The 27,821-nt window shown below is 57.2% G+C and overlaps 1 protein-coding gene across 2 annotated transcripts; it reads left to right on the top strand.

Annotated features, from left to right (window-relative positions):
* The first annotated feature begins 25 nt into the window (after nucleotides 1–25).
* KCTD5 (potassium channel tetramerization domain containing 5) lies at nucleotides 26–27,747 on the top strand. 2 transcript variants are annotated; one of them, XM_033839613.2, is made up of 7 exons: nucleotides 26–309; nucleotides 12,263–12,371; nucleotides 14,021–14,112; nucleotides 16,084–16,179; nucleotides 19,385–19,510; nucleotides 22,323–22,381; nucleotides 26,069–27,747. In XM_033839613.2, the coding sequence occupies exons 1-6, from the start codon at nucleotides 55–57 to the stop codon at nucleotides 22,365–22,367; spliced, it is 723 nt and encodes a 240-aa protein (XP_033695504.1). In that variant the 5' UTR covers nucleotides 26–54; the 3' UTR covers nucleotides 22,368–22,381; nucleotides 26,069–27,747. The 2 variants fall into 2 exon arrangements, with proteins under 2 accessions (XP_033695504.1, XP_033695505.1); XM_033839614.2 differs by lacking the exon at nucleotides 22,323–22,381 and having other exon boundaries at nucleotides 29–309.
* Nucleotides 27,748–27,821: the final 74 nt, after the last annotated feature.

Below are 27,821 nucleotides of genomic sequence, written 5' to 3'. Positions count from 1 at the left end.
GTATTAAAGGCCGGACGCTTCCGGTAGAGAGGAGCTGTGGCGGGGCTTGCTGGGATGATGGCGGAGAATCATTGCGAGCTGCTGCCGCCGGCCCCGGGCGGCCTCGGGGCGGGGCTGGGGGCCAGCCTGTGCCGCCGCTGTAGCGCGGGGCTCGGCGCCTTAGCCCAGCGCCCCGGCAGCGTGTCCAAGTGGGTCCGGCTCAACGTCGGCGGCACCTACTTCCTCACCACTCGGCAGACGCTGTGCCGGGATCCGAAATCCTTCCTGTACCGTTTGTGCCAGGCCGACCCCGACCTGGACTCGGACAAGGTGAGGGCCGCGCGGTCCAGCCAGGAGGGTTCGGGCCGCCCTGGTCGGCGGCCCGCCGCACGCCCCCTGCCCCACGTTGAGGAGACCCGCCTCGGCTCCGAGCCCCGCGCTCCCCTCGTCACCAGCTCGACCCGAGCCCCCCGACTCCCTGTCCTGGGCCGGGGAAGGAGAGGATGGCGCCCTGGCGCCCACCACCCTCGAAGATCCCCAGCCAGTCCACCTCGGAGTGTCTCTGTCTCGCCCTCTCTGCTCTTCGGTGGAGGAGGTTTTGCAGACCCCAGACTCTGCTGTGGATCTACTTTCTTTTCTTCCCCAGATTGTTTTGTCCCTGGTGTGAGAACACCTCTTCTCTGTCCCAGTGTACTTAGTGGCTCTGGAATCCGAGAACCCTGGTGTTCTTCTCATCTTCTCACATTCCAGACGTTTGACTTAACGTTGGTGTGGGGGGTTGACACGGGTGGCCTGCCTTTCCCAGTGACTTGCATTTAGAGAGTTGGTGCTCCATCGTTTTCAGCCGCAACACGCACCCACTCAGCACTCTCAGAAATTGCCGTCCATAGAGTGATTTTTCAAACGGAATGTTGCTCATGTTAAGGGGTGGCTTAGGGGTGTTAAGGAAGGGCAAAATAGGAAATCTTTTTCAATCTGCTTTCTAATTAACCTAGTTTTCCTATTGCCCTCTCAAAAGGATAGGAATCTCTAGCTTGGTTTGCTGATTGCCTTTCATCAGATTAAATGCTCATACTGTTGTGCAGCTGGTACTAGAAACTATTTTGATTGTTACCTTTACAAGACTTGTGTGGCTGAAGAATATCTCTGGAGCTGAACAGCATTGAAACTCAGAAAAGCCTCTGTTGGAAGAATAGTTGTTACCTGTATTTATCCTCGGCAATTCACAAACCTTATTCTAACTTTCCTGTGTCTTTCACTCGAGCCTACATAATTGCACTTGGCTTTGTGCCTTGCCAGCCCAGCATTTGCCAGGCATAGGCTTCCCGAAAGATTCAGATCCCTCTTCAAGATCCAGAAGCCTGACACAGACCATCCTCTGTGTGGCATGACCTTATGATTGGGAAACAAGAACTCGAGTTACCACAAAACCACCAGTCATGGGTAGAAATCAGGGTTTGAGATGCCAGTGCTCTGGTACCCCCCCCCCCCCCAGCTGTTTCCATTGCTCATTTGACCAAGCTCTCCACTCTTAGAGAGTTGACCTCCCAGAAAATGACAGTCATCTCCAGGATAGAAATAAGCTTTTGTTAGCTATGATTTTCCTTTTATAGCGTGGGTGTATGTTTTACTGTTTTGTTTTTCTGTTTAAACAGTGAGCCTTAGTGGTCATTCACTTGCATTTCTACTTGAGGGTTTCTCTTTTGTATATTGAGTACGATTTTACATTGCTCTTGTCCATTGGGCTATTTTGAAGCAATGGCTGCCTGTTCAGCACTGAGACAATTATTCAGAGCTGATTAACTATAGTTTGCCCAGTTAAGTCTTTACTGTTTCAAGACTACTTAAAAAAATTATGCTTTACTGTATAGTAGTCCTTTGGGGAGGGTAATTTATCAGAGTATGTCTATGTTGAAGTTGCTTTTTTTCACCATCATCCACTTAACCACATTTGATTTCCCAATTGTAAAATTGAAATTTAGAACATAAAGGTAATGCAGCAGATACAGTTTCTGTCTCATAAAATAGTTGATAGTAAATATGGGTTAGTTTTAGCCACAGATGTGAATTTGCTAGAAAGAGTAATGCTAATTCCCGTTAGTCATGGTCGTAGAGTGTTTTACCTCAAATGAGAAAATGTATAAAGTACTCATTCTTCTCAGTTTTTTCCCCCTTTGGTTCTGGTGAAAGAATGTCCCAGAGATTCACTCCTAGGTAGTTAAACCTTGAGTGAGGAATCTGAGGATGAGGGTGGAGGGAAAGGGGTGTTTGGAAGAGTGGGATGCCAGCAATTATGTGATGGAAGAGAAACAGGATGTTGATTCACATGTAAAAATCTCCAAGCCCTGACCTCATAGTTGAGATTGATGAAAGGATACCTTGCAGATATTCACAGGGCTGGACGCACCTGGTGGAAGATTTCCTGCTGGGCATTTGTCTCCTGTTTATTGAGCACCTGGGCTTGCAGAGTAGTGCTTGGGTCGGGGTTGGGTGGGGAGATCAGGGGGAGGAGTTCCAAGAAGTGGAAGATCTGGAATCTTTCAGGAGCCTGATGGGTTTGGAGTTCACTGGGAGAGTACCTGGAGCTTGCTGTTAAACGCACAAGGTCTGGCGGGGGGCTCAGTCATGAAGCTCTGTGGGAGGGGTGGTGTCAGGACATTTTTCTGGAGGAGTGCTTTGTTAAATAGCCCACAGACTGGTTGTTAGGGATGGTGGGGAGCTGGGCTGTAACTGGGACCCAGTGCCCATGGTGCCCCAAGCCGCTAAACCCTTACCCTCTTGTCTCCAGTTCTGACTCGGAGCCCTTGCTGCCACGAAGTTCTCTCTATAGATAGCCCAAGTGTGAATTCTCACTTCCTTCTGGTGCTTCCCCAGTAGGGCTGTGTCTGTGTTATTCATTTCGGCATCTGTTCACCTGCTATCCTGGGTCATTTTTCTCTCCCCTGTTCCATCAGGGGCAGGCCAGGTGTAACACTCCTTCCCAGAAGTGCTTTGTAAATACTCGACATGTGATTCATTTGGGTTATATCTCTCTGTATTCCATGGTACCTGGCCCAGTGGCATTGTTGAAAACAGGTTAGAGTTTGTTCAGAGCTGAATCAGTCCCTGTTTCAGTGTGGAGATGCTTTAGGAATAAAAGGGAAACAGGAAATACTACTTGGTGGTTGGAAACCACTCAGATTAAGTAGGATTTGGGATGGGGGTGGGGGTTCAGTCTCTGCAGCTGAGCCAGACCTGGAGAAAACTGTGTGTTTCACATGAGCTTTTGCCCTTCAACAGGGCCGTTGTCCTGGCTTTGGGGTTGCAGATGTGGTGGCATCAGATGGGTCTTTGAGGGGTGGGGCCGTCGAGGTGTTTCTGATGACATGCCATGTCCTCTGCAGTTCTTTGCCTGTGCCTACCCCCAGCGTACTTGGTGTTGGCTAGAGTTTCAGGATTAGAAAGATAGTGAAAGGAGTTTTACAGACAGGGCTAAGTGATGGGGGTGTGGGTGGAAGGACTATCTTTTAAGCCGCTTGGCAGGAGAAGTGGGGATTACTTAGAGTGAAACGGCAGATTATGTTCCGTGTGACTAAGTCAGAGGTGAAAAGGCTGAGAGCATCGTGAACTCCAGTGAGAGGGCTGGGTCTCCAGTCTGAGGCCAGGAGTGGGGGTCCCGAGCCACTGTGCATTTCGTCTCACGCTTTACTTGAGGATTGGCTCCGAGCATATTCTCAGCCCTGACCCCACGCCTGGCTCAGGCCCTGGGCAGGTGGTGGCCCAGTGCAGTGGGGGTTCACTCGCCGTGGATGCCATGGTCACCTCTCCACAGGACCCCTTGGACCTGAGCAGGGAGGCCCTGAGGAAGGGCTTGCCTTTAGTGAGGAGAGCTGTTCGGGGCATCGGACACAGCCATCAGCTGTCCCCCTGTCAGCCGTCTGAGGGTAGCTGGAAGGAAGTGGTCGTCAACTGAAGAGCAGTTCCTCTTTCCCCCGACCGCACGGGCAGCCTTCACTTGCTCTTGGCCAGCAGGACAGTGACTGGTCTTGGTTTCGAGCAGCAGTCAGAAAGCTGCGGTCCACCTGCCTGGTTTTGCAAATAGAGTTTTATGGGAACCCAGAGATGCCAGTTCCTTATGGCTTATCTGTGGCTGCGTTCCCCTGGAGTGGGTGCACATGGCTGCTTTCCAGGGGTGCTCAAGGACAGCTTTCATTGGGCCAGGAATCTTTAAAGTCCTTTAGAGAAGCTGACTCTGTGTGGCACCCAGGGAGGGGTCTGTGTGGCCAGGGTGCCAGCAGGCCACCTCGAGCACTGGTGCTCTCCCCAGACTGCCGAGCACCCAGCACATTCCGGTCTGGAGTTGGTGGGATGTGGGTGTTGGGGGTACGGGGCATTTTTCATGGTGGCCGAGTTAGACTTTGGACTCAGGCCTGACTTTGACTCCACCCACAACTTAACCTGCCCTGCGATTTGGGGTTAGTTAATGTACCTCTCTGAGCAGAGTCACAGAGGAGGAGTTGTGAGAATTAAGGAAGCTGAGGAATCTGAGCCCTCCCCCACACAGTGCCTCATGCTGGGTTGTTGCAGGAATTAGAGATGGCTCTTAATAGTCTTTATTTTACTTTTGTACTTTGTTTTTAGAAAGAATGTACCAAGAATGCTTTTTTGTCCCCCTCAGAATTTGTTTTTGTTCCTATTTGTCACTTATTACACGCTCCCTCACTTGCGGCAAACCTCATGCTGCTGGCAGGTAGCTCTGGTTGCTGGGCCGACCTCAAAGGGTGGGGTGTGGAAGCTGGGCCCTTCAGTGCCCCCTGCTTCCCAGATGGACACTTCTTAGGACAGGCCCTGGAGGGCCGGTTCCCAACTCTGGGCACTGGAGCCTGTGCCAGTGGGGAGGGGCACAGCTTCCTGGGCAGCCATCGAGTTATCGTACGAGAAACCTGATGCCCTCGAGCCTAGAGAACACAGCTCCAGAGTTCAGTACCATCCTCCATGTGTGTCTGGGATGGGCTCTTGGCATCAGGGAGGCGTCTGAGCAGGGGTGTGTACCGTTCATCTTTCCTCATCATCCGTATTATGTTCTGTGGGTTTTAGTTTCCTCAGTAGTTGGACTTCCAGGATCCTGGCCTGGTGTTACAAGTCAGGCTCTGTTGGGGCTGGTTCTGGAGGTGATGAGCTGGGCCAGCCCATCACTGCCACTACATAGGCCAAGGTAGGTCTTTCGAAACAGGTAACGGAGAGGCAGGCAGTGCTGGGCGCCAGGCAGTTCCTCGGTGAGGAGGGGAGGTGGGCGAGGGTGCAGAGGAGCCGTGGGCCTGCTCTTCAGCCCCAGCGAGAAGGAAGGGGGAACTCTGCACCGGTCTGCCGGCAGGGCCGAGCATAGGAAGAGAACAGAGGCTGCCTTGGAGCCAGCAGGGCGGTGGCTGTGGGGCAGCTGCTGGGGAGGGCTTGGGCACCCCTGGGAGCAGCGGGCGTGGTGTGAACCCCTGGCGGGGCATCCTGGCTGCAGAATGTCCTGCCTGCCTGAGCTGAGTGACTGGCGTCCAGGGGACTGGAGACTCTGGGCCTGGAGGGGGCCTCGCCTCCAGGCTGGCAGAACCACTGTGGGGAGGTTTGCGGCCAGGGACCCTGGGCTCTTCCTACTGGTGCTTCTCTCCCAGGCGGTCGTGGTTTCCGCCTGTTTCCACGTCAAGTTGACTTCCTAGTTTCTCTCTCTCGCTCTCTCTCTCTCTCTCTCTCTCTCTCAACCAAGCTAAGTAGTGTGGCATCTGTAGGGGATTTATGTGCAGGTGTTCTGTAACTGGAGTGTCTGTAGGGAGGGAAGTACCTGAGAAGTTCGGACAGATGGCTGCCCCCTTGCCTTGTGACAGAGATGTTCATAGCACTGAGACCTGGACGGGTGGCTCTCCGGCTGGCAGGTCCACCCATGACATCCTGCTCACGACTGCCCCACACCCTGGGGTGGCCCGATGCCTGTTTCTGCCTGCACAGTTGATGTGGCATCTGCTCCAAGTGGGCCCTGGTCCAGCTGAGCTGAACGGTCCCTGTGAGCCATCTCCGCTTGTTCGTGGAGCTTGGTGGGACCCCCCCCCCCCAACCCCACCTTAGGTGAATTTGAAGCACGTTTGTTCTACGAGAATAACCAGGAGCCTCATGTGCTGGGGTCCTTTCACACGTCCTCTTGCATTTGTTTCTTAGTGAACCTCGTTTGAGTCCTCTATGTCACCCTAAATTCTGTTTCTAAGCCACATTCTAAGACTGGGAGGCACCCGGGGGTCAGGACCCTGAGAGCTGGGTGCTGGTTGAGATCTGAGGGTGGGAATGGCCCAGAGCTCTTGCTTTTCCTTTATTCCCTGTGTGTGCCGGAGGGTTTCCGATCTCCAGGTGTACACAGGGCGTCGTAGGGTCTTATATGGGGAAAGCTAAGTCAGAAGCAGCCAGCACTCCCACACACGTCAGCACAGTTCTGCACATCCGCTGCTTGGACAGGTCTCTGGGCCTCTGTTTCCTCATTTGTAATTGGTGATGTTTAAGGCCTCTTCTAGGTCAAGGATTTGACAAACTGTAGAAAACAAAAGAGAAAAGAGAGCAGAGGTGAAGGTTTTAAAGTGAAACAGAATCACTGAAATGGATAATTTCAGAGTGAAAATTAATTCTAATTATGTTGATTGCAAATGTTTGTGTACAGAAAATTCTATGCTTTTGCGTTCAGATTTCAAATGGGGAAATTTGACAGAATACATCTTGCGTTTAGCTTGGGACACTCAACCCTTTGCATTTCTAGTCTCCAGTGGCCGTGTGTTTCTCGTGTTCCATTTCCTCGTGTGTTTGTGGAAGTTGGGAATGTGATAGAAAGGAGGCAGGTGCAGGCCTCTCCAGAGAATGCACGGAGCTGGAGTGAGACGTGGCCACAGAATGCATTTCCGTCTCCAGCCTTGCCTGAGAGCCTGACTTCCTCGACCCTTGTTCCTTGTGGCCGTTTTCAAGGCCATGTGCACGGTTCTATCAAGGGGGTGGGGGGCCCGCCCTGGACCTATGATGTTTCGCCGCGCAGTGCACTCGAATCTGTCTTGAACGTGAGGGCCAGGCACAGGCGAACAGGAGAACCTCAGCGGCCCTGTCAGAGCATTCCCTCCTAACCAGCACCGAGGGCTGAGGCTGCTGGGCTGCTCGGAAGGGAGTGGACGGGTTGGGGCTGTGTGGGTTTCTAATTAGGATCGTCTTCTCTGCCTCTGTCCATGTTGGGACTGCAGGTCAGGGGTCTCCTCAGAGAGCGTGTGACGTGGCCTGTCTTGCCTGCTGCCTCCTCTCAGAGAAGTGACTGCGGGCAAGGTGCTCCTGGCCGTGGCCAGGGCGTTCCCTCTGCAGCACAGGCTCAGGGATGCAGGATTCACAGTTCCCTGGAGCCCAACAGCTCGGCCTCGGAGGCTGGGCCCCCTTGGAGTGGGATTCGGCCAACTTGGGCGTCAGTGAGCCCCCAGCAAACAGTGTGTAACCTGACGGGCATGACCTCCATTAAATATTCAAGAGCTAAGTCCAGCATTTCTCTCTTTTATGCCTTTAAGGTAGATATATATTTTAAAAACCAGCACAAGTAGGTCAAATGCAGATTCAGTGAGAAGTGGGGATAGTCAATAGAGGAAAATGATTTGTCAAGCAAGCAATCTTAATTCTGGCTCTTTTACAAAAAAACCCAAAAACCTCAAGCCTTGCCACTATATAAATGTAGCACACGCTTGTTATATAAATTGAGGAGAGGACAGAGGGAGGGGGGAGAGAGATCCTCGTGTCTTGCTGCCTTTTGTAAGTGTGACCATGCCAAGTGCACATCACAAGGTTCTTCTCCCGTGAGCAGGTGATGGATGGGGGTGCTGTTATCACAGCTGCCAGTGGCCGAGCCTCGGGCGTCCCCTTCCGCTGCTGGTGTGGGTGTCACAGAGACCATTCTCTCTTAGCTTTTGCATAAGTGAGTCTGAGACTTATGAATTTGGGATGTTTTGGTATTTTCTCTTTTTCTGTGTTCTGTAGTTTTCTTTATTTCTGCCTTAGGATGGAGGCCCCAGGGCCACTTACAAACACAAGCAACATGAGATGCCGAGGGCCCTGGTGCCCGTGTCAGTCGCAGCCTGGTCACAGTCGAGTGTGCAGGCAGCCCTTGCCGGCACGTGTACACTCTCCAGTGCTGCTCGGGCTTAGGTGCTGGAAGACGGTGTTCCTCCAGAGCTCCTGCCTGGGTGCCTCTAAACGAGAGTCAGTCTGCGGTCCTCTGGGCTGTTGTCCAAGATAAAGCCCAGTGGAATTTGGGGGCCCCCGGCACTCCTTGTAGGATGAGAGCGCCGCCCCAACATGCTGCTGCCCAGTCTCTCCTAACCCTAGAGTCTCAGCCTTGTTTGTTTCTTTTTCTTTCTTTCTTTCTTTCTTTTTTTTAATTTTGGCTGTGCTGGGTCTTCGTTACTGTGTGTGGGCTTTCTCTAGTTGCAGCGAGCGGGGGCTACTCTTCATTGTGGTGTGCGGGCTTCTCATTGCAATGGCTTCTCTTGTTGCAGAGCATGGGCTCTAGGCATGCAGGCTTCAGTGGTTGCAGCACGCAGGCTCAGTAGTTGTGGCGCACGGGCTTAGTTGCCCCGCAGCATGTGGGATCTTCCCGGACCAGGGATTGAACCTGTGTCCCCTTCATTGGCAGGTGGATTCTTAACCACTGGACCACCAGGGAAGTCCTCGTCCTTGTGTCGTAATGAAGCCCATCAGAGCAAAACAAATCCACGGGAAGAAACTGGGCCAGAGAGCCCTGTGGGGTTCATGGAGGAAGCTGCCATGAAGCCTCCTGAAGTCTGCTTAGCAGTGGCAGGGCTGGAGGGGTGGGCTTGTCACTGCTAGGGGATGGCCACTTGACCTTCAGTATCTTAGGGTCACCCCATGGGCCTGCATTTCCAGGTCTAGGTGGGTGGGTCTTCCCTCCCGGGAGGGGGTGCTAAGGCCACACTGCTGGGGCCAGCGTGGCAGCTGTTGGACTGAGCTTCCTGCCCTCAGCTGGTGACACCACGTGGGAGAAGCATGGGGTGACAAGGGTCCCAACTGAAGCCCATTCCAGCTTCCCCAGTGCCCTGGAGGCTGGCTCAGGCAGCGGGTCCTGGGACACCCAGGGAGCTGGCATGAGATGGGGGGGCGGTGCCCAGCTGTGGGCAGCCAGTGCTCTGGTGCAGGTCTGGATGCCCAGCACCCAGGCCTCTCTTTCTGGGGTGCTCGGCCCCAGCTTTCTAAACCTATGTGTGGATTGAGTGCCCAGGATGGCCTCCTCTACGTTTTCACACGGGTTTTTAAGATAAGCCACGGACTGTGCGGCGGGGGGTGGGGGGTGGGGAGGGTGTCACTGGAGGCACTGCCGGGGAGGAGGCGTGGAAGGCGCAGGCCTCCGAGGGCCCGGCCAGGTGTGTGCTTCAGTCTCCTGGCTCAGTGCTTCCCCATCTCTGTGGCCAGAACATGTGGCTTCCTCTGCCTTGGAATTTGTCCCAGCCCCCAGGACAGGTCACGAGCCCAGCTCTGTCACCTTGAAGAGATGTTGGACTAGACACAGACCGTTAGAGCCAGAAGGGCCCCCGGCCTCTTGGCTGAGTATCTCATTTGACAGATGGGGAAGCTGAGGCCTGGAGAGAGGAGCAATGCGCCTTGAGTAGCTGAGCGTGAGCCTGGACCCCAGGGGTTTGACCTCCGTGCTCCCTCCAGCTGTGGCTCTGTGCCCCCACTCGCCGTGGTGCCATCTCTCTCCCAGCTGTGCTCCCAGCACCTCCAGGGACCAGTGCCTCTCTTGTTCTCCGGGTGGGCCACCAGGAACGTCTGTTGGTGGATACAAAGCCTGGGTTCCAGACCCTGAGACGCAGGTGGGGTCCTCTTTGCTCTTCCACCCTTGGGCCTGGGCTCCAGTCCAGTTAGCAGCAAACACCTTGGACTCTTTGGCCTTGTTCTGGACGTATCCGTGAGGCTGCTCCTTTTATGAAGGCAAGGGTCCCCACGCAGCGACAAGCCTGCCCCTCCCCTTGGATGGCTGGGTAGTTGAGCACGGAGGCCACTTGCCTTTGAGCACAGGGTATGGGTGGGAGCATGTTGGGGAGGCTGCTGGGGGCGTGCTGTCCCCCCGCCCCTTGCTGCTACCTCTGCATTTGCCAGCCTGGGTGCTGGATCCCCAGTCCCTCCTGGGGAGTCCTCCCCCTCCCGGGGTTAGAGGGCCTCACCTCAGGCACCCTAAGATGGGGCCACGAGCCTGGCCTGGTGTGCGCCGAGCTGAGGGCTGGGCCTGGGTAGGAGTTCCTTCGGAGCATTGGCCACGTGGCCTTTTAGTGAAAAAGCCACCCCTGTTCAGCAGCCTCCCACCCCTGCCCTTCTACGGGTCAGCCTGATGTCTGGAGGCCCAGCCCCATCGCTGGCTCTCCAATGCTCTCCAATGCTCTCCAGTGCTTGGTCTGGGGTCCCTTTGCATCTGGGCGGTGGCCCTCTCACCTGGCCCTGGGCGTGCCACCACCACAGTTTTGTGGGCTCACCTCCTTTCCCTCCTTCTCTGTCCCATCCCCCATCCCTCCAGGCTTTGGAGGCCTGGGTCACTTCCTTTTCCTCTCCCGCCCACTCCCAGTGCTGAGCGAGATACCCAGTGTGTCGGTGGCATGGCCTTGAGCCCCGTCGTGGGGCCTCAGCCCCGTGTGACAAGGGAGGCTCCCTGGGGTGTCCTGAGGGCGGAGAAGAGCCCAGTCCTTGTCTGATCTTTCCTTCTCGACCTTCTGCCAGCTGTCTGTGGAGGTAGCAGTGAGCCGATGAATAATTCCTGAGCTTGGCAATCTGCACTTGTCACACTTGGGCTCTTTTCATCCACAAGGTGCAGGGAAGAGCCCCTGGATTCCATGTTGTGGCAGCTCCATCCTTTTCTTTCCAGACCTCGGCCCCTTTGTAGGAAATGGCGGCTGTTTTTCACCAGTAGGGAGGCTGCTGAAGCATCATTCTTCCTGAAGCCTGTCCCAGGGGTCTTCTGGCCTTGCTTGGAAAAGAGGAGGGGTCTAGGGAGTCTGGAGAAAGGGCTGAGGAGCCAGGCCGGGAGGCAGGATCCCTTGGGACAATATCTGACCAGTGCTTCCTTAGACGAAGTTGGGGGTCTGTGTGTGGTTGGATGCTGCCCTGGGGGACAGGAAGCCCATGGGGGGACCAGGCAGTGGCCTATCGAGGCAGGAGGTTGGGTTGAGCACCCAGGGCCTGTAGGAGAGAGGAAGGGGCAGAGGTGCTCTGGGCTGAGCGGGGCCTGCCCACCCATCAGCGAGGCTCTGGGTCCTGCTGGCCCCACATCCGGATTTGATCTGAGGAGAGCAGGTTTTTACAGCTTTGTGGACTCAGGAGGAAACCCTTGAAACCACCAGGTTTATTACACAAAATTCCAGATTTGATGCTTATGAGTGAGAAGGGGACCCTAACACAGCACTCCGCTTCACAGTTGAGATTCCTCCCAGTGGGAGTGAGCTCTGGGGCCCGTGGGCTCACTATGTCCAAGAGGTTCAGGGGGTTCCGCCTCGCCACCTCCCTGCCAAGATGCCTGATGCCGTGTGCCGTGGGCAGTGAGGGTCCCTAACTCTCAGAAAGGCCCTGGCCCTGGGGGCGAAGCAGGGCCTGCCCAGGTGTGGAGGGAGTGCCTTCTGTAGATGGACCCTGGGGGGGCGCTGCTGTGGGGGAGGCCTCCTCGGTGGTCAGCAGTCTCAGGGGAGCTCTAGGGTCACTTGGCAACAGAAAATGAAGCTGTGTTCCATGAGCCTCTGACTACCCAGTCCTGCCCAGCGAGGAGCCCCAAAATGAGCAGCGGCGGCCTGGGTCACGGTGTCTTTCAGATGCTGACCTGTTGGCATCAGTCCCGCTTTTGAGAGCATCCCATGGGGGAAAGTGTGTCAGGTTACTCTTGTGAGACGGTTGCTGAAATGAGAAAAGGATGAACTCGCTCTCAGGAATTATTGGAGCTATGAGGAAAGAGGCCTTGTACACAATCTCCTTGCCTCAGAGTAAATAGGGAGGTCACCTTGACGCAGCAGAGCTTAAACTTGGTTTCACCTGCAGTGGTGACAGATCAGGGTCAACGGCTGCAGGTGGCTGGAAGCAGGCGACACTGCTTAGGGGTTCCCTAAAGCGCCATAAATGCTGATCCTTCCAGTTGTGTGTTAGACACGTACAGCCCACAAGCCTCCAAAACCCCCTTTAGCTGTGGCTGGGCTGCGGGCCAGCTGTGGGAACTGTGCTTTCTTGTCTGGGATTCACCTTGGTGTGTTGTTCTTTGTAGGATGAAACAGGTGCCTATTTAATCGACAGAGACCCCACCTATTTTGGGCCTGTGCTGAACTACCTGAGACACGGAAAGCTGGTCATTAACAAAGACCTTGCCGAGGAAGGTGAGTTGCAGGCAGGACCGGGATCAGGGGGGCCCTCCCTTGCTCTCCAGCTCCATCCCTCACAGATGCTTATCTCAGAGGGAACAGGGCTGCTCGGTGCTGCTTCTTCCCCTTTTCTTCCTCCAGGAAGCTGAGACAATCCAGAACTGGGTGGGGGCTGGTTGGGACTGCAACCCACTCCCTCCTTCAGGTGTCCGGTTGGTGGTGCCCTGAGGGTGGGGCTCCTCCCTGGGGCCCACTGCTCTCTGGTTGCCTTGATTCACACAGCTTGGGGCCCGCCACCTCCCGAGGGTCCCCGGTGTCGGTTACCCTGGGTCTGCTCTCCTTCTGGGGCAGCCCTGGCAGAACCCCCTCTGAGTTCTTCCTGCGTTTCCAGATGCCTGCCGTGCTATGGCTCCCAGCTCAGGGTCTGGTCGGTGCTGAGAGCCCAGGGCTCTCTCCCCTTTGCTTGTTGAGCTGAGCCTGCTCCCTCCTTGTCTCCGGGCCCTCTTGCTCCTCCGACTGCGTGTCTGCATCTTCTTTTGCAGTGTCTTTTTCACGCACACACGTGTGTTCTGTGTGTGCAGCTGTACAGTTTTAGGCAAACTGTTCCCAGCATGATTTGCTTAGAAAGCAAATGTGGTACTTGCCACAGATCAAGCCCCTGCTGCCTGGCCTCACTCACCTGTCTTCCGTCAGCCTCAGATGCAGTGCTTTTTTTCGGGAGAAAGGCCCCCACGGGTGCCGTTTCCCATCTGCCCCTCAGAGCACGAGGGGCGCCTGGAGCGTCTGGATGGTAGAAGGCTGGCCCTTCAGGCCAAAGTGCTTATCCTGAGGCTTCCAGGGCTTATTCACAGCCCCACAGTCCCCACCCCTGGATCCAAAGGGAAGGGTTGATAGGACGTCGCCCCGCATCATCCTGAGATGCACCTCCCTTTGAGGCCTTGAAGAGAGACACGTCTGCCTGGGCGTTGGCTGCCCCACCACCCGCTCTGCTGAGTCCCTGAGACCTCATTAGGCTGCAGCTTGAGGGTCAGACAGAGTCCACGGCTCCGAGCCCCCGGTGCCGCTAGCGCCGGGACCCGCTGTGCAGAGTGCAGACTGGTTGGGACGACCAGGCATGGTGGCAGGAGGCATGCACCTGACCTTCTGGAATACCCATGAGGAGCCCCCAAGGCAGGGCCCCTCCGATCCGCTCTTCAGAGTTACCTGGCCGTTCAGAGCCCCTAAATTGGGAACTTTGCAAACGGCAGGAAAGGGTTCCTAAGTTGGCAGGAGTTCCACAGCTGAGCAGCCTCTCAACCAGCTGTCTTCTGACTGAGTGACACAGGGACCCATGTGAGGTGGCCGCTAGCCCAGGACAGACGGCCGCAGGCTCTGGAGGGGGTCTGTCCGAGAAACGTCCCGGGGGCCTGGCGTGAACTCAGCACCCAGCAGGTCACCTGGAAGGACGCGGGCCAGACGTGCGTCCACAAACGTGCCCTTTCTCCGTGTGCACCCTGGGGGCCCTGAGAGCCAGCGGTGTCTGCAGAGTCTGTAGGATGGCAGGACGGGGGCCGGGGGCTTCCAGTGGGCTGGGCTGAGAACAGGCCACCGGTCCACTGAGGGGCAGAGGCACAACGTTTATTCTTTGATCTGGTGGGAATTATAGTTGTTTTTCTTTATTCTAGGGGTGTTGGAGGAAGCAGAATTTTACAATATCACCTCACTAATAAAACTTGTAAAGGACAAAATTAGAGAACGAGACAGCAGAACATCACAGGTGAGACCGGTGACTAAGGTGCAGGAACCTTCCGAGGCCTGGCATAAAGGCGCGGCTCGCTTCCCTCCCTCCTTGCTGACTGGCTTCCTCTGGAGTTGTCCTGGTGCCTGTGGCCCGCCCTCTGGACACCTCCCGTGGTGCTGGCAGCTGGCGCCCTGGCCAGCACACAGGGCACATGCTTCGGGGGCCCCACTCCAGTGGGGAACGATGAGCAGCTGCCTAGGAGGACGGTCCAGTGAGGGTGAGGAGGGGGCAGAGGGAGAGCAGGAGGCCTCTGTGGGGCTTGAGTGTGTGGCCGTCTCAGGGAGGGCATTGCAGACAGGGCACAGCGAGTGCAAAGGGCCTGTGGTAGCTGAGTACTCAACCCATTCAGAGGGCCAGTGTGGCTGGAGGGACAGCACAGGGGAGTTGGCGGCAAGCTGGGCACAGGCGGATGAGGTGGGGGTCCTGTAGGTGTGTGTAGGCACGATGAGAGTTTGGCTTTTACCAGGAAGGAAGGGCTCAGTAGGTACTCTTTGTGCTGGACTGTGTCCCCAATGGTGCAGAGCCCCATGTGGGACCCATTTGCACTTGGCCACGGTCAGCAGTGCCAGGCCCAGCACGGCCACTCTGCTGCCCATTAGGCCAGTGTTGTTTGAGATGGGCTGTGTCTAGCACCTCCCACGAAGGGAGGTACCAGAGGGTCTAGGCATTAGTCTTTGTTGCAGTGCCAGCTCTGCACTTGCTAGTAGAGCGCCAGGCCCTGCCTGGCGGGTTCCCTCTGCCAGGAGGCTGCTGTGAAGTGCGCTTTCTCTCAGAGCTTCATGCCAGACTACATGAAGAGTCTCCATCCACTTAAAACCCTTTCACTGCCCCCCACCCACCCCAGGCTTTCCCGCTGGGCACCCGGCAGGCCCAGAGCTGGAGCTCTTGGCCTTTGTGAAGAGGCTTGCTGACAGCCTGGCCGCTCCAAGTGGCTGGTCAGGGGCCAGGGGAGGGCACATTGGGGTGACGGCATGGGAGGCTGGGACCACCCACCACACAGCTCCCGCCCTCTCCCTGTTGCAGGAGCCACAGGGCCATCGGGACAGCGGGAGGGGCCTGGGGAGGGGGCAGGAGATGTGGCCACGAGCTCCCCAGTCATCTCTGGCCAGTTTGAGGCCTCTTTTCCCTCCGCCCAGCCCCTCTGGTTACGAACCCTGTGACCTGGGCTGGCACCAGCCCTCTGTGCCTGTGTCCCCCCTGCATGGTGGATGTGGGAGAGGCCCCCTCACAGGCTGGCAAGGGGATTAGCAGGCTCAGGCTGAGCAGTGCTCAGTGTCCTCCACTGTTTCACAAATGAAAGCACTTGGGCTGTGTGGTGACCCGTGTACTTCGAGCTGTGACCCTATCACTGACACATTGTGTATCGGCTGGAGCGGCAGCTGTATTAGGACAGGCCTTTGGCCAGTGCTCCCCGCGGTGTTGCCAGAAGCCGAGCTTGGAGCATAGCTCAGCGAAGGTCGGGTGGGTGAGTGGATCGGAAGATCCACGGGCTCCTGTCTGAGCTGCTGTGCGTGTCTGAGAGCTTTTTTCTGTGAGCAGGGCTGAGGCTGGTCCTGCTTAGCTCTCAAGGCACCCCCTTAGTTTGTGTGGTTCCCCCAAGGCACAGGAATGGCTGTCATCGTGTATTCACATCTAGCCACAGGTGCTCTTGGGATTTCAGGAACATGACTCATTTTATTTTGGAATTCAGAAATGGAAATATTTTTGGAGGTGGATGGGAAAGCAGAAGATGGCAGCTGTTCCAGCATGTTTGTTTTGCTTCTTCAGTGGATGCCTTTGGGGTTTCTTTAGGCATCACGACCTGGGCCCAAGAGGTGGAAGGGAACCGTAGGCCTCCCCTGGGCCCCTGTCGCCTGGGCCCCCGTCGCCATCCCCAATTGGCACGTGGGGCGGGGCTGCGAGGGGGCGGGGCACGGGCGTTGCCCTCACCTGTGGCCCTTCTCACAGGTGCCAGTGAAGCACGTGTACCGTGTGCTCCAGTGTCAGGAGGAGGAGCTCACGCAGATGGTCTCCACCATGTCCGACGGCTGGAAGTTTGAGCAGGTAGAGTACCCCCTGAGCCTGCAGCACAGTGGATCTTTTAATTATAAAGGCCCTGCTCGGGTCCTCAGGTCAGCTGGCCCCCGGGACCAGTAATGAGGTGTTGGGCGGCCTGCAGTTCATGGAAGCATGGGTCCCCATCATGTCTCCAGCACCTCTCACAAGCAGCAGCCGTACCAGTCCTGACTAGATTGGTCACGGGTGATGGGGGGAGCGGCAAGAGTTGTTCTTAGGGTCCCACCTCCCAAGTCTTCTCTCTGCAGTTATTTTTCTTAGTCTAGCCCATTCTTTTGTGGGAGCACTGTTCTGTGTGCTTTTTTCTAACATCTCCGTGTGTGTGTGTGTGTGTGTGTGTGTGTATATCCTGAGTGCCTCCTGGCATGACCCCGGCACCCATCCCCTCCCTTGTCCGCCCTGGCCCTTCTGTGCTGGCCGAGCAGATGGGGCTCCGGCTCCTTTGTGCTGCTGCTGGCATAGATGCCCTTCCCCTTGGGGCTGCTCTGCAGTCCCCCAGCCCTTGATTGGGAAGTGCTGCTGACTCTGGCTCGGCCATGCCCCTCATTTTCCTCAGCTCTGCTTTTGCTAGGATGCCTGTGAGAAGGGGTGAGAGCCAAGTCTCTTCCACCCACCCACCGCCCTCTGTTCACAGCGCTCTGGTGTTTCTGTGGGCATGCTGCCTCTCGTCCTGGGGAACTGTAGCCCGTTACCTGTGGGCCTGAGAACACGGCAAGGATGTCCTCTTGAGTGGGCGGTACCTTGCCCACAAGCTTATTGTCGCTGTTTGTGTGTCTTAGGCAGAGACTCTGAGGTTTGGGCTTATGACCCTGCCCGGCCCAAGCCCTGGGCGCTGGTCCTGAAGGACGGAGACCAGGTCTGTGACCCCAGCCCACCCCCTCTGGCTCCTGAGAGCCTCCTCTGGTGCCAGCTTTCTGTCCACGGTGGGAAATCATGGGGTTCCCTGGCATCCCTCCTAATTAAGGCTACCCTTTCTTATGGGTCTTTTGAAATAATGAATCAGGCTGTAGAATGCTTGGCGTCCTCTTGAAATGTCATGAAAGACACAGTCGGCACTTGTGTCCCACTCTTCACCCGGAGACGTAGCCAGCAGGGCTGCTCTGATGCCCTGCCCTTGCCCTGGGGCGGGGGTGTGGAGGGTGTCCCGGTGGGGTCCCGTGGTTACATTTGCTTTCCTCACTCCCTGACCCCAGCACAGTCACACCAGGCTCACAAAGAAAAGGAAGTCTCCCACCACCCCTCGTTTTGTCCCTTGGTGTGCAGCCTGGAAAAGGGCTGGGGAGACAGGAGCTGCGGTCACTGGTTCAGGATCCGTGAACTAGGTCACCCTCGCTGTGGCTCCTGCGGAAGGGAGAGGGGTTCCCGTGCCTCCTGCATGGGCATATCCTCCCTGAGACCAGCTCAGGGGCTTTGCCCTGAGCTCCTCTGGGCGGATCCCAAACCCCCAGCAAAGAGTAGCTCCTCTCTCCCCAAGTCTCACCCGCTTTGCCCAGTTCCTCCCTTGGGAACGTGCTTCCCCCGTTCATGCCAGAGAAACCCCAGAACCAGGGTCACGTTTGTTCACTTGTCTGCTTCCTAGAAACAGGAGCCAGACTGCAGGGGAAGAGGGGCCGGAGCCTGGGACCCCACGAGGTGGTGGGGCTTAACCCAGAGTTGGCCAGTGGTCAGTGACAAGGCCAGAGCCAGGTTCTGAGAGGCTTGCACGCCTCGTGAGGATGTGGTCCCTGGGCAGACCTGATTATGAGTGGCTGCATATGCGCTGCTCCATCTGCACCCAGGGCCGGGCACCCCTGAGGTCCGCAGGTGGCAGGTCTGTCTCTGAGAGGCATTTATGAACCTAGAACAGCCTTCCAGTCTGTTCCTAGAACAGACCTTTTTATTTATTTTTTCCTCCCCGTCCTCAACTCTTTATTTCACTCTCGCTTTGTTAGCCATCTAACCCCCACTGAAAAGCCTAAGGTTTACAAAGAAATTACAAAACAGCATTGCTGCAAAATCAGTCCCATGTTTGGGAAAACAAATACCTGTATGTGTACACAAAACACAAACTCCCTGGACCCCATTCCCCAGCATCCAGAGTGTTATCTCTGGCAGAGACTGTCAGGTGGGCACCCTACCTAGCCTTGGGGGAAGGGTGGGAGGGATGAGTTTCTCAGGGGATCTGATCAGTTCCCTCCATAACCTCTAAAAACCATCCACTTCTCTCCACCAGAGAGACAGGGTGGGCACGCTGGCCCTGGGGCTTTCCTCTCCTTTCCCAGAGCGGCCCGCACCGCTCTGCACACTTCCCTCACTCGGCGGTGCTCACCGTGTCCTTGTCACTGCACGTGGCGCTCCTGCCCCTGGCCTCTCCTCCGTGGGCAGTTCCATCAGTAGAGAAGGCAAAGATGGAGGGCCTTCCAGGCACTGCCTCGATAATTGTGCCACTGATAGCTCACTACAATTTTAGTGCGTTTCTTTTGATTAAACACAGAGTCCCTGGTGGCTCTGGGCTAAGCTGGAGCAGGCAGGTCGGACCTCAGCTCCTGTGTGGTGACCTGGAGGCCCAGGGATGCAGGGCCATGGGCGTGGACACACCCAGACTGAGATTGCGGCTGAGGCGTGGGAAGCCACAGCCCCGGCATTTCTCCCTGAGCCTGTCGGAACTGCTGCGTCCCTCCTATGCCCCTTCGCAGTCAGTAGCCCCAGTGAGAGGAAGGCTTGGTCCTGGCTTCCCTGGGGAGGGACTCGCCCTCACATGTGTGTGGGCGTGTGCTCACACTCGTGTGTTCAGAGCTCGTGCAGAGGGCACAACTTATGGGCAGAGCAGAGTGCCACCGCCCTGCTGCCTGCTCTCGGGCCCGGCCCGCTTGATGCCCACTCCAGCGTTGCATTCCCCTCCCCGGGTCACTCAGCGTCCCCTGGACCCAGCCAGGAACCTGAGAGGAGCTTGGACGTGCTGGCACAGGAGGCCTGTCCTGCACGTGGTGTGTGTGTACGGGTGCATCTGAGCTTGAGTGTTGGTGTTCAGGGACTTTATTTTCAGTAAGTTCGTTAAAAGTCTCTTGGTTGAATCCTGTCCCTTAGCTTCCCTGAGCATCGGCCGTCTTTGCCGGGGGTCTTTGCAGGCTGTTTCCCTCCTGGTGGGGGGCTGGTCTTGAGCCAGGTGTGTGAGGCTCTCTGCCCACATCCCACTGGCCTTCTCTCCTCCCAGCTGGTCAGCATTGGCTCTTCCTACAACTACGGGAGTGAAGACCAGGCCGAGTTCCTCTGCGTGGTCTCCAAGGAGCTGCACAACTCCCCGTATGGCACAACCAGTGAGCCCAGTGAGAAGGCCAAGGTGGGTGAGGCTGCGGCCCGAGTGCCCTCTGCAGGGCTGGGTTTCTCTCCTTTGCTGTGTTGTTTCTTACTGTCGTCGCGGCGCTCCTGGCCATGCAGGCTTCCTGGCGGCCTGCTCGCCTCATGCTGCTTGTCCATCATCACATAATTCTCGCCTGGCATATCAGAAGCAGAGTCCTGGAAGAGAGGACACGGATGTCCGCGGGACGCGAGTGGTGGAGCGCGGGGTTGTTGAACATGCTGCGGCTCCCACAGCCCAGGCCTTCCGCCCTCACCTCTTCTAACCCGCTAGCCTGCTCCTGGAAGTGTTGCTGTCTTCCAGTTCTGCCGGTGGGGGCTATGCTTCTGAGTGATGCCACTGTGGGCTGTTTTCCTGGGTACTGGGGACGTCGAGGCTGGAGGGCAGAGCCTCCTGCTGGCACCTGCCTCGGATACACCCATCCCAGGCTTGGGAGTCGTGCTGGTTTGTAAACGGAGCAGATCCGGCAGGTTGTGTGATTTTGAGACTCCACGGAGTGTTGCCTTGGCCTGGCACAGGCCAGTTCCTGTTGAACTGTACCGGCTCCCTGCTGGACGTCTGGCCCTTCTGTCTCCCAAGGAGCGCAAGGGCAGCCTCGTGGCAGGGAGCAGCTGCTACCCTTGCCTGCAGGTGACAGGTTCTAGTGGCATCTCCTCTGGGCTTGTTCCTGAGGTTGGTGACTCCAGATGTGTCTGTCCTTGCAGAGTCCAGCATCAGCCTGGGCAGGACTTCTGGACCTTCAAGCCAGGTGGTGCCTGGACAGCCCCATAGCCGGCTCTGAGGGGATCCAGGGGCTCTGTGGCAGCCAGCCTGTGTGTCCTGGGCCCACAGGCGGCCCTGGGGGAAGGCTCTGGCATGCTGTCAGAGGGTGTTTTGAGTGAGTGTGGACAAGGCCAGCGAGGTTTTAACTGATGACATTAAACTGGGGGCTCCAGGCCTTCCTCACACTCTTGGCTGGTGCCACCCTGGCTGCTACCTGCCTAGAACTGCCCCTATGAGCCTTTCAGGGTCTTCCTTGGAGGCATGGGCTTGGAAATGGATGGCAGATTCACCTCGCCCGCTGGTCCTCCCGCGGTGGCCATCCTCCACTGGTGCTCGAGGCAGCTCTTTCACCCCAGCACGACTGGGCAGTTGTCCAGGCCCTGGGGCCTCCAGAGTCCTCACATCCTGCCCCCCCACCCCACCCCCAACCCCTGGCCTGCAAGGGTGCCTGCAGCTGCAAGTGCAGGGTCCGGGCTGTTCCGCCGCTGCCCAGGACAGGCTGTCGTGGGGGTTGGTGCAGGTCCCCGCAATGGGCCGGGAGCAAAGGGGTTCTGGTGCCATGCCTGGGGACGTGCTTACTGTTGAGTCAGGGTAGGAGGCAACCCCACTTCCCGGAGGCCCCAGCCTCACGAGGAGCCATACCTCTGAGCATTTGCAGGGCTCTTTTGCAAGTTGTCTTATTTTTAGAAACTTTTATTTCTGAACTTGAAAAATTCTCATAGCCAAGTTCTCCAGGGCAACTGCCTGAGCTCATGTCCCTCGGGTGGCTTTTCAGCTGCAGAAGGGATGCGTTTGTGCTGACAGAACTCTACTCATGACCCCAAATCCCTTTGCCATTGAAAGTGCGGCCCTATTTCTCTCTCCAGAAATACCTGGCTCTGGCGTGTGGCAGCAACAGTGGCTTCTAAACTGGGGCCGTGGCAGGAGCTCCCCAGGAGGTGGAGCACAGCCAGGGCCTCTGTAAGCCATGGAAAAGTGTTGAGGCCGGATTGGGGGTCACGATCTGGGGACACCTGTGCACAGCAGTACTTCATGTTCTGAGGACACTGGGTCCACTGGACCTGGTCATTGGGTGCCCACAGCACGGGCGAGAGAGAGAGAGAGACACACACACACACACACACACACACACACACACACAGACACACACACACACACACACACACACACACACACACACACACACACACACGTACGTCTTGAGGTGGAAGTGGCAGGAGAGAGCGGGTGGGGGTCGGGCAACTCAGCGAGGGGACCAGTCCACTGAGAGCGGCCACCAGCAGCCCCAGCTTCAGGGGCTTCCCAAACCACTCTCCTACTCCATGATCTGCCGGGAGGACTCAGAACTCACTGCTGGCTGTTCTGCTCAAAGTTACAGTTTATTACAGGAAGTACAAAGAGGGGGGATTTTAAACTTGCCAGGGGAGGGTGTGGGGCAGAGGCCAGGAAGTATGCCAGACGTGGAGCTCATGTCGCAGAGGTGCTCCTCGTGCAGTCAGGATGCGTGGCACCGTGCACAGAGCACCGCCCACCAGGGGTGCCCCGCCAGCCTCCGTGTGCAGAGATATTACTGGGCTCAGTCACGTAGGCATGATTGATCCATTGATCAACAGTTGATCACCCATGTGCCTGATTGCAGTCTCCAGTCCCCCAGCCAACTGACCCCCCCCATCACATGGTCAGACTGGTGTGTCCTGGAGGTCGTGACCTCCCAGGAGCTGAGGGCAAAGGCCAGACCTCTGTTTGGGCAAGGTTCAGTTTTTCACAACACAGAGGGAAGGAAAACTCTGGAACTTCGGGAGTGCTGGGGCCCAGGGACGTCGTGCTTCCCCCCACAGTGTGATCTGGACGAGGCTGGCCTGTAGTTCGCCGCACAGCACAACTTTAGGTCCATCCCTGAGCGCCGTGCTCTCTGCTGTCCCGTGGAGACCTGGCCTGTCTGGGTGGGCTTCCCTCTGCTGCCTCCCGCCTCGCCCTACACTGACGGTCCCTCTCTTCTTCTCCTCCCTGCCGCCTGCCGGTGCCGAGCCAGAGTGACGACGAGGACACGGGTCACGAAGGGAATGACTCAGATTAAGTGTAAATGTCATGGTGAGCCTGCGCCCTTGAAACTGACCACCTACCTTAGTCTCCTTGATCCCAGCCCCTCCTCCGCTGCGTCTATCTCATGCCTGTAGTTGACAGAGAACCTTCCATGATAGATGCCAGCGCATAGATCTGCACTGGAGCCAGTCTGTCTCGGGGCGGGGCTGTCTGTCCCCTTGAGGATGCCCGTGTGGGTGGGGTTGGGACCTTGGCTGAGGCACCTCCGCGCTGTGTGTGTCAGGCTTGGGAAGGGCCTCCTTGCCATGGGTGCCAGCAGCAGGGACGTGGGCCTGCGCCCCCTAGGGACACGCAGCCCCCAGCCCGCCAGTCTCCCCACCGTCACCAGTCTACCCACAGGCTCGGGGCCAAGGAGTCGGAGCTTGTGCCACAGAGAGTGGGCCCTGATCCCGACACCAAAGCCTGTGGCAGCCCTACTCCCTCATGCCTCAGACTAGGGGTGCTGGTGGAGAGGAGTCTGTGGGGACCCTCCTTCTGTTTGCCCTGTCATGGGAGGCTCCGTGGACGCCCCCTCAGCCCCTCGCTGCTCCTCAAGTCCCTGCTGCCTCCCGGCCCTTCTTGTTGTCGAAAACTTGTGACTCAGCCAGGATCCCATCAGCAGGGAGCGCCTCGTCTGCTCCCTTGCGTTGCACAGGGGAGATTGAGGCCCAGAGAGGGCAGGGCACAGGTGTCATGCAGGGGTTCCCCGCCAAGCCCTGCAGGTGAGGAGCTTGGGAAGAGCCTGTGGCCGGCCACGTGCTGAGAGGCCAACATCTGACTATGAGTCTGGTCTGGGAACGCAGACCAAGAATGGCTTTTGCATTTTTAGTGGTTATTTTTCTGGTGATTATATGAGTGCATAATATCCTCAGCTTTACCTCTTGACTTGGAAATCCTGAAGTATTTACTACCTAGCCCTTTAAGGAAAGGTTTGCTGGGCCCTGGTCTGGACCACTGCCGTCCAGGGCATGTGCAACACGAGCTCCATCTGTTGTTTTAAACTTTCTAGCAGCCACGTTAAGAAAGTAAAAAGATGCGTGAAATTGATGCTGATACTGTTAGCCCATTACATGCATAATATTGTCATTTCAACCTAAAAAATCACTGACATATTTTACTTCGCTCTTCTCTAAGTCTTTGAAATCAGGCGGTAGTTTGCATTTGTGGCCCGTCTCGGTTTGGAGTGACTGCACCTTAGGGGCTCAGCTTGACTTTGGCGTGGCCTGATGGTCAACTGTGGTAGGAGCCAGGGACACGGGGTGGGGTGGGGGGGCAGGGACAGAGGAGCCAACCTCCAGGAGGAGGGGCTTCTTTCAGCAGCACTGCCCACCCCCTACCCCCAGTTACAGACTTCACATCTGCTGGCAGGAGCCGCTTCAGTGGCCCTGACTGCCAGGGTCTGGGCTGTGGGAGGGGCGAGGTGAGCTGATGGCAGGGCAGCCCTGGAGTGGCCCTGGCCCCTGGGCCCGCTGGGTTGGGGTGGGGGGCGGGGGTGCCATGTGCCATGCACAGCCTGCTCAGTCCCTGTGGCCCAGCTCAGGCCTTCTTGTGGGCGGCAGCCCAAGTGAGAGCTCCTTCCAGGGCAGACGGGCCGTGACCGTCACAGGTCCCAGGAGGGGTCTTCTGTCCTTGTTAGGAGATAGTCACTGGGGCTCTGGCTCTGGCAGGGCAGCCCCTCCTGTGCTGTCACCTTGCTCCCAGGCCGCGTGGTAGTTACGTGGGCCTTGTCCTTTCCACCACTGAGGCCTGTGAACTCGGACGCCGTCTGCTCTGCTGGGCTCCCACTGAGTGAGCAGCTCTCGGCTTCATGGCCCCCCAAACTCCAGCTTTCCCTGCAAACAGCCACGATGATAGGGTGGCAGACCTTCTTGGGGCTGGGACTAGCACCAAGGGGGCCAGAGGGTCCTCTAGGGCTGAGTGGGGACCCACCCTCACCCCAAGTCACGTCCTCAGACCATGTCCCTCCGACAGGGGCCTCCTGGGCTTTCCCAGTGAGCGGGCGAGTGCTGCTGAGCTTAGGGGCTTGTCCTTGTCTGGCCTGAGGAGGGGCCTTCAGCCTGGGGTGCTGTTACCCCAGCACAGTGGAAGGTGCACCTACTGGGGAATGGGCAGCGGGCAAGAGGGTGTGCTTCCTGGACGGCCTCGGAGCTGTCAGAGAGAGAGGGACAGGCCTGGGGAACCACAGGGATGGGGGGGCGTCAGGGGACAGTCTGGAGAGCTTGGGCTTCTCTTAAGTCATTTGAACAAGCCCTCGGGGGACGTGAGAGATGGGCCGTGTGGTTCTGGACAGCCGCCCTGACAGTGAGCAGGAGTCAGGGCCGGTGGCCACTGGCCATGAGCCTGAGAAGTCTGCCTGTGCCCGCAGGGCCTCACTCTGGCTGGTCATCCGTGTGAGCTGGGCCTGGCACGAGCAGGACGGGCCCCTTCCAGGCATGTCCCCGCGTTGCACCGGGTCCAGGGCTCAGCAACACACAGTGTCCTCTGGGCCGTATCTCTCTTAGCTCTGAAATTCAAGTGGAAAATGCCCCCGGGAGGCCACTCTCGCTGCCAGTGGGATCGCAAGGAGGGTCATCTTACAGCACTGGCCTGGGCATGGTTGGGCTTGGCCGGGACGCGTGGCCTTTCTGTCCTGGTTACTTGATGCTCAGTAGCCACGCTTGACGTGTCGAAACAGCACACTTTGCCAGCTCCAAAGTCTCCCCTGGCTCCCATGGGGTTGTGGCCTTGAGGAGCTCGCAGCTTGATTTGGGGGAAGATGGGAGGCATGGATGGTTCCAGTGGCGAGGAAGGCCGGGTGGGGGCGCTGCTCTGGCTCCGAGGTGCTGAGGAGGAGTGGGAGGGAGAGGCTCAAGCATGGCGGCCGAGGGCTGGCAGGGTCCCCCAGTGGGGTCAGGTGTGTGTCCCAGAGAGTCCTGTCTGGCTGTAGCAAGGAGGCGGCTGGCACCCTCAAGGAGGGTGGTCCATTTACAGAAGATGTGACCCCAGCCAGGCAGTGTGGGGAGCAAGTTGGCACGTATGGATGTGGGGGTGACGGCAATCCCAGGGGCCCAGGTTTCTGGGTGTGTGGCTGCAGGGTGGAAGGGACGTGGTTTATGATGGGGCATGGAAGAAAGAAGAGGGTCAGGTTGGGCTGGCGGCCCAGGGGCCCTGGTTGCACACATGTGTCTTCTGCCCGGGATCAAGCTGGGCTGGAGAGAAAATCAGGAGTCGGTGGGCAGTTAAACCGCCAGGTGGGCTTTGGCACCCTTGGGAGCAGGGAGCCTCCCATCCTCAGGAGGCCATTGAGAGAGATGCTGCCCAGAAGTCCTTGGGGCCTCAATGAGGAGTCATCCCCCCGGAGCCCTGCCGCATGTCTCAGGAGGCCCGGGAGGCGCCGGGTTGAGGACAGGTCTGCTGCTGCCTCCCAGGCGTGGTTGCTCGGTGGTTTCTCGCAGCCTCCACAGGTTCACTACTTCCCAGGCATGGTGATGTCAGGCTCGGGTGGAGAGGTGGAGAGCTGGGAGGCCTGCCCCTTGTGTGCGGCCTGGAGGTGGGCAAGCTAGGCCTGCACAACGGGGTCCCCGTTCTCGGACCCTGGCCTGCGGTGGGCTCCACCCCCAAGCAGGGCACTTGGCCTCAGGGCCGTGAAGCTCCCGGCTGCAGGCTGCCTTTCCATTCAGGGCCCGAGTCCTCATTGTCTGCATTTGGCATTTTCAGATTTTGCAAGAACGGGGTTCAAGGATGTGAGGAACACAGTGTTGACAACTGAAGAGACGTTTTACCTTTTCCCAAGATGCAATGATCTGCCATGTCGAGGAAGCTTGGCCGTGAGAAGAAACCTGCTTTTGACAATTTCTCTAGAGATCTGGGTGTGAATCCTTTTTTTGCCTCTGAGGTGGGTGGTGAGAGACAGGACCAGCTGTCCGAGGCCGGGCGTCGCCACTCAGAGGCGGCATGCTGCCTGGGCGGGCGTCTCTGTAGGGCCCTCCGCTTGGTTTTCACAAGTGCCGCTCGGGCCTGAGGCAGGGCGCTCCTGACTGACCCTTTAATCACCGAAGATCATTTAAAGGACAGCGTTCTTGGTGCTACATAAACAGTCTGTAACAGAGCCTGGGCCTTGCTGGTAGGAAGTGGCCGCAGCACCACAGCCCTGGGCTCTGGGTGCCTGCTGGTCACCCTGGCATGCACCAGGCCCTCTTCCTCAGGGCAGGGGGTCTGCTGTGCCTCCCAGACATGACCGGTTGGTGGTTTCTCCCAGCCTCCACGTGTTCACTACTTCCCGGTCCTCCTTCAGAGCTGGGCTCCACTGGCCTGATCCGGCCTGGCACAGTCAAGGCTTCTCCATTTGTAGTTTCCAGGCGAGAGACCTTTGCATCCTTTCTTTCCAATTGTGGATAGACAACCCAGTGCTTTCACTTCTTAGAAATGCCTAAAAGTGCTGCTGCTTTTTGGGCTGATCTGTTAAGTCATGTAAAGGGAGGTACAAGTTTTGCCTCGTCTGACCCACCTTGGGGCTCAGGGGGAGCTGGCGCCCATCAGTGCCTTGGTCTCGCCTGGGATGGAGGTCGGGGCGGGAAGCCTGTCCACCCGGCTTCTGGAGCTGAAACTCCAGGTCACATTGGAAATTGGATGTTTACAGCACATCACAAACATCTCTCTCTCTCGCCGGCTCTCTCGTGTAACTATGCAGTTCTCTCTGACGTTTCTGGGGCGGGGGGGACACAGGCTGCACGGGCCCTGCCCCCTGACGTGACGGAGCTACCGGGATTCCTTTGAAAACCGCTGTCCGCATGCTTTGAGAACAGACCTTCCTCAGCTGGTCGTGGGTCCTGTCCATCTGGGGGGCCTGGCCGGGCAGGCGGCTCTGCCACCTGACCTCCAGCTTCCAGGGGAGCTGTGCCTACCGACCGCTGGCTGGTTCCAGACGCTTCCAGAGGCTTCTTGCCTGTGCCCTCTTCTCCTTTGCCAATATTACCTGATGAACCAAGTTCTCCAGCACCTAGGACTTACCTCCTCCTTTTGTAAGGTCTGTTGTATGTTGTTAAATGTTTGGCTTCATCCGTTTATAGCAATCTTTCTGTAGGACACACTTGGCCCTGGTGACCTGTCCTCCCGGTGGAGCGCGCGGGGGCTGGGCAGCCCCTCCTTGGCCTCGGGGTGTACCAGTGGGGCGCTGCTGGCCATTTAGCGTTGTTTGATTTGTGACCTTGACGTAATAGATAGGCTTGTGGGTTTTTTTTTTAATTTAAAGATATTAAGACTTAATTCACTAAAATTTATTGTAAGGGGATATTTATACTTTTGTACTTTTTTAGGTATCCGTATTTTATCAGCTTACAGTTTAATGCCTAAGTTTCCCCTGAAAATAGCAAATAAAATTGTGTATTTATGAATGAGCAGAACAACTGTTAGTGTCTTAAAATGCACGGAAGAGCCACTACTGCAGAAGCGCCGCCTTGGGCTCGCAACA

The sequence above is a fragment of the Tursiops truncatus genome, chromosome 15 (assembly GCF_011762595.2).
Source record: "Tursiops truncatus isolate mTurTru1 chromosome 15, mTurTru1.mat.Y, whole genome shotgun sequence".
Lineage (NCBI taxonomy): Eukaryota > Metazoa > Chordata > Mammalia > Artiodactyla > Delphinidae > Tursiops > Tursiops truncatus.
Note: the sequence above shows the minus strand (reverse complement) of the source record. Positions and strands in the feature narration are given on the sequence as shown.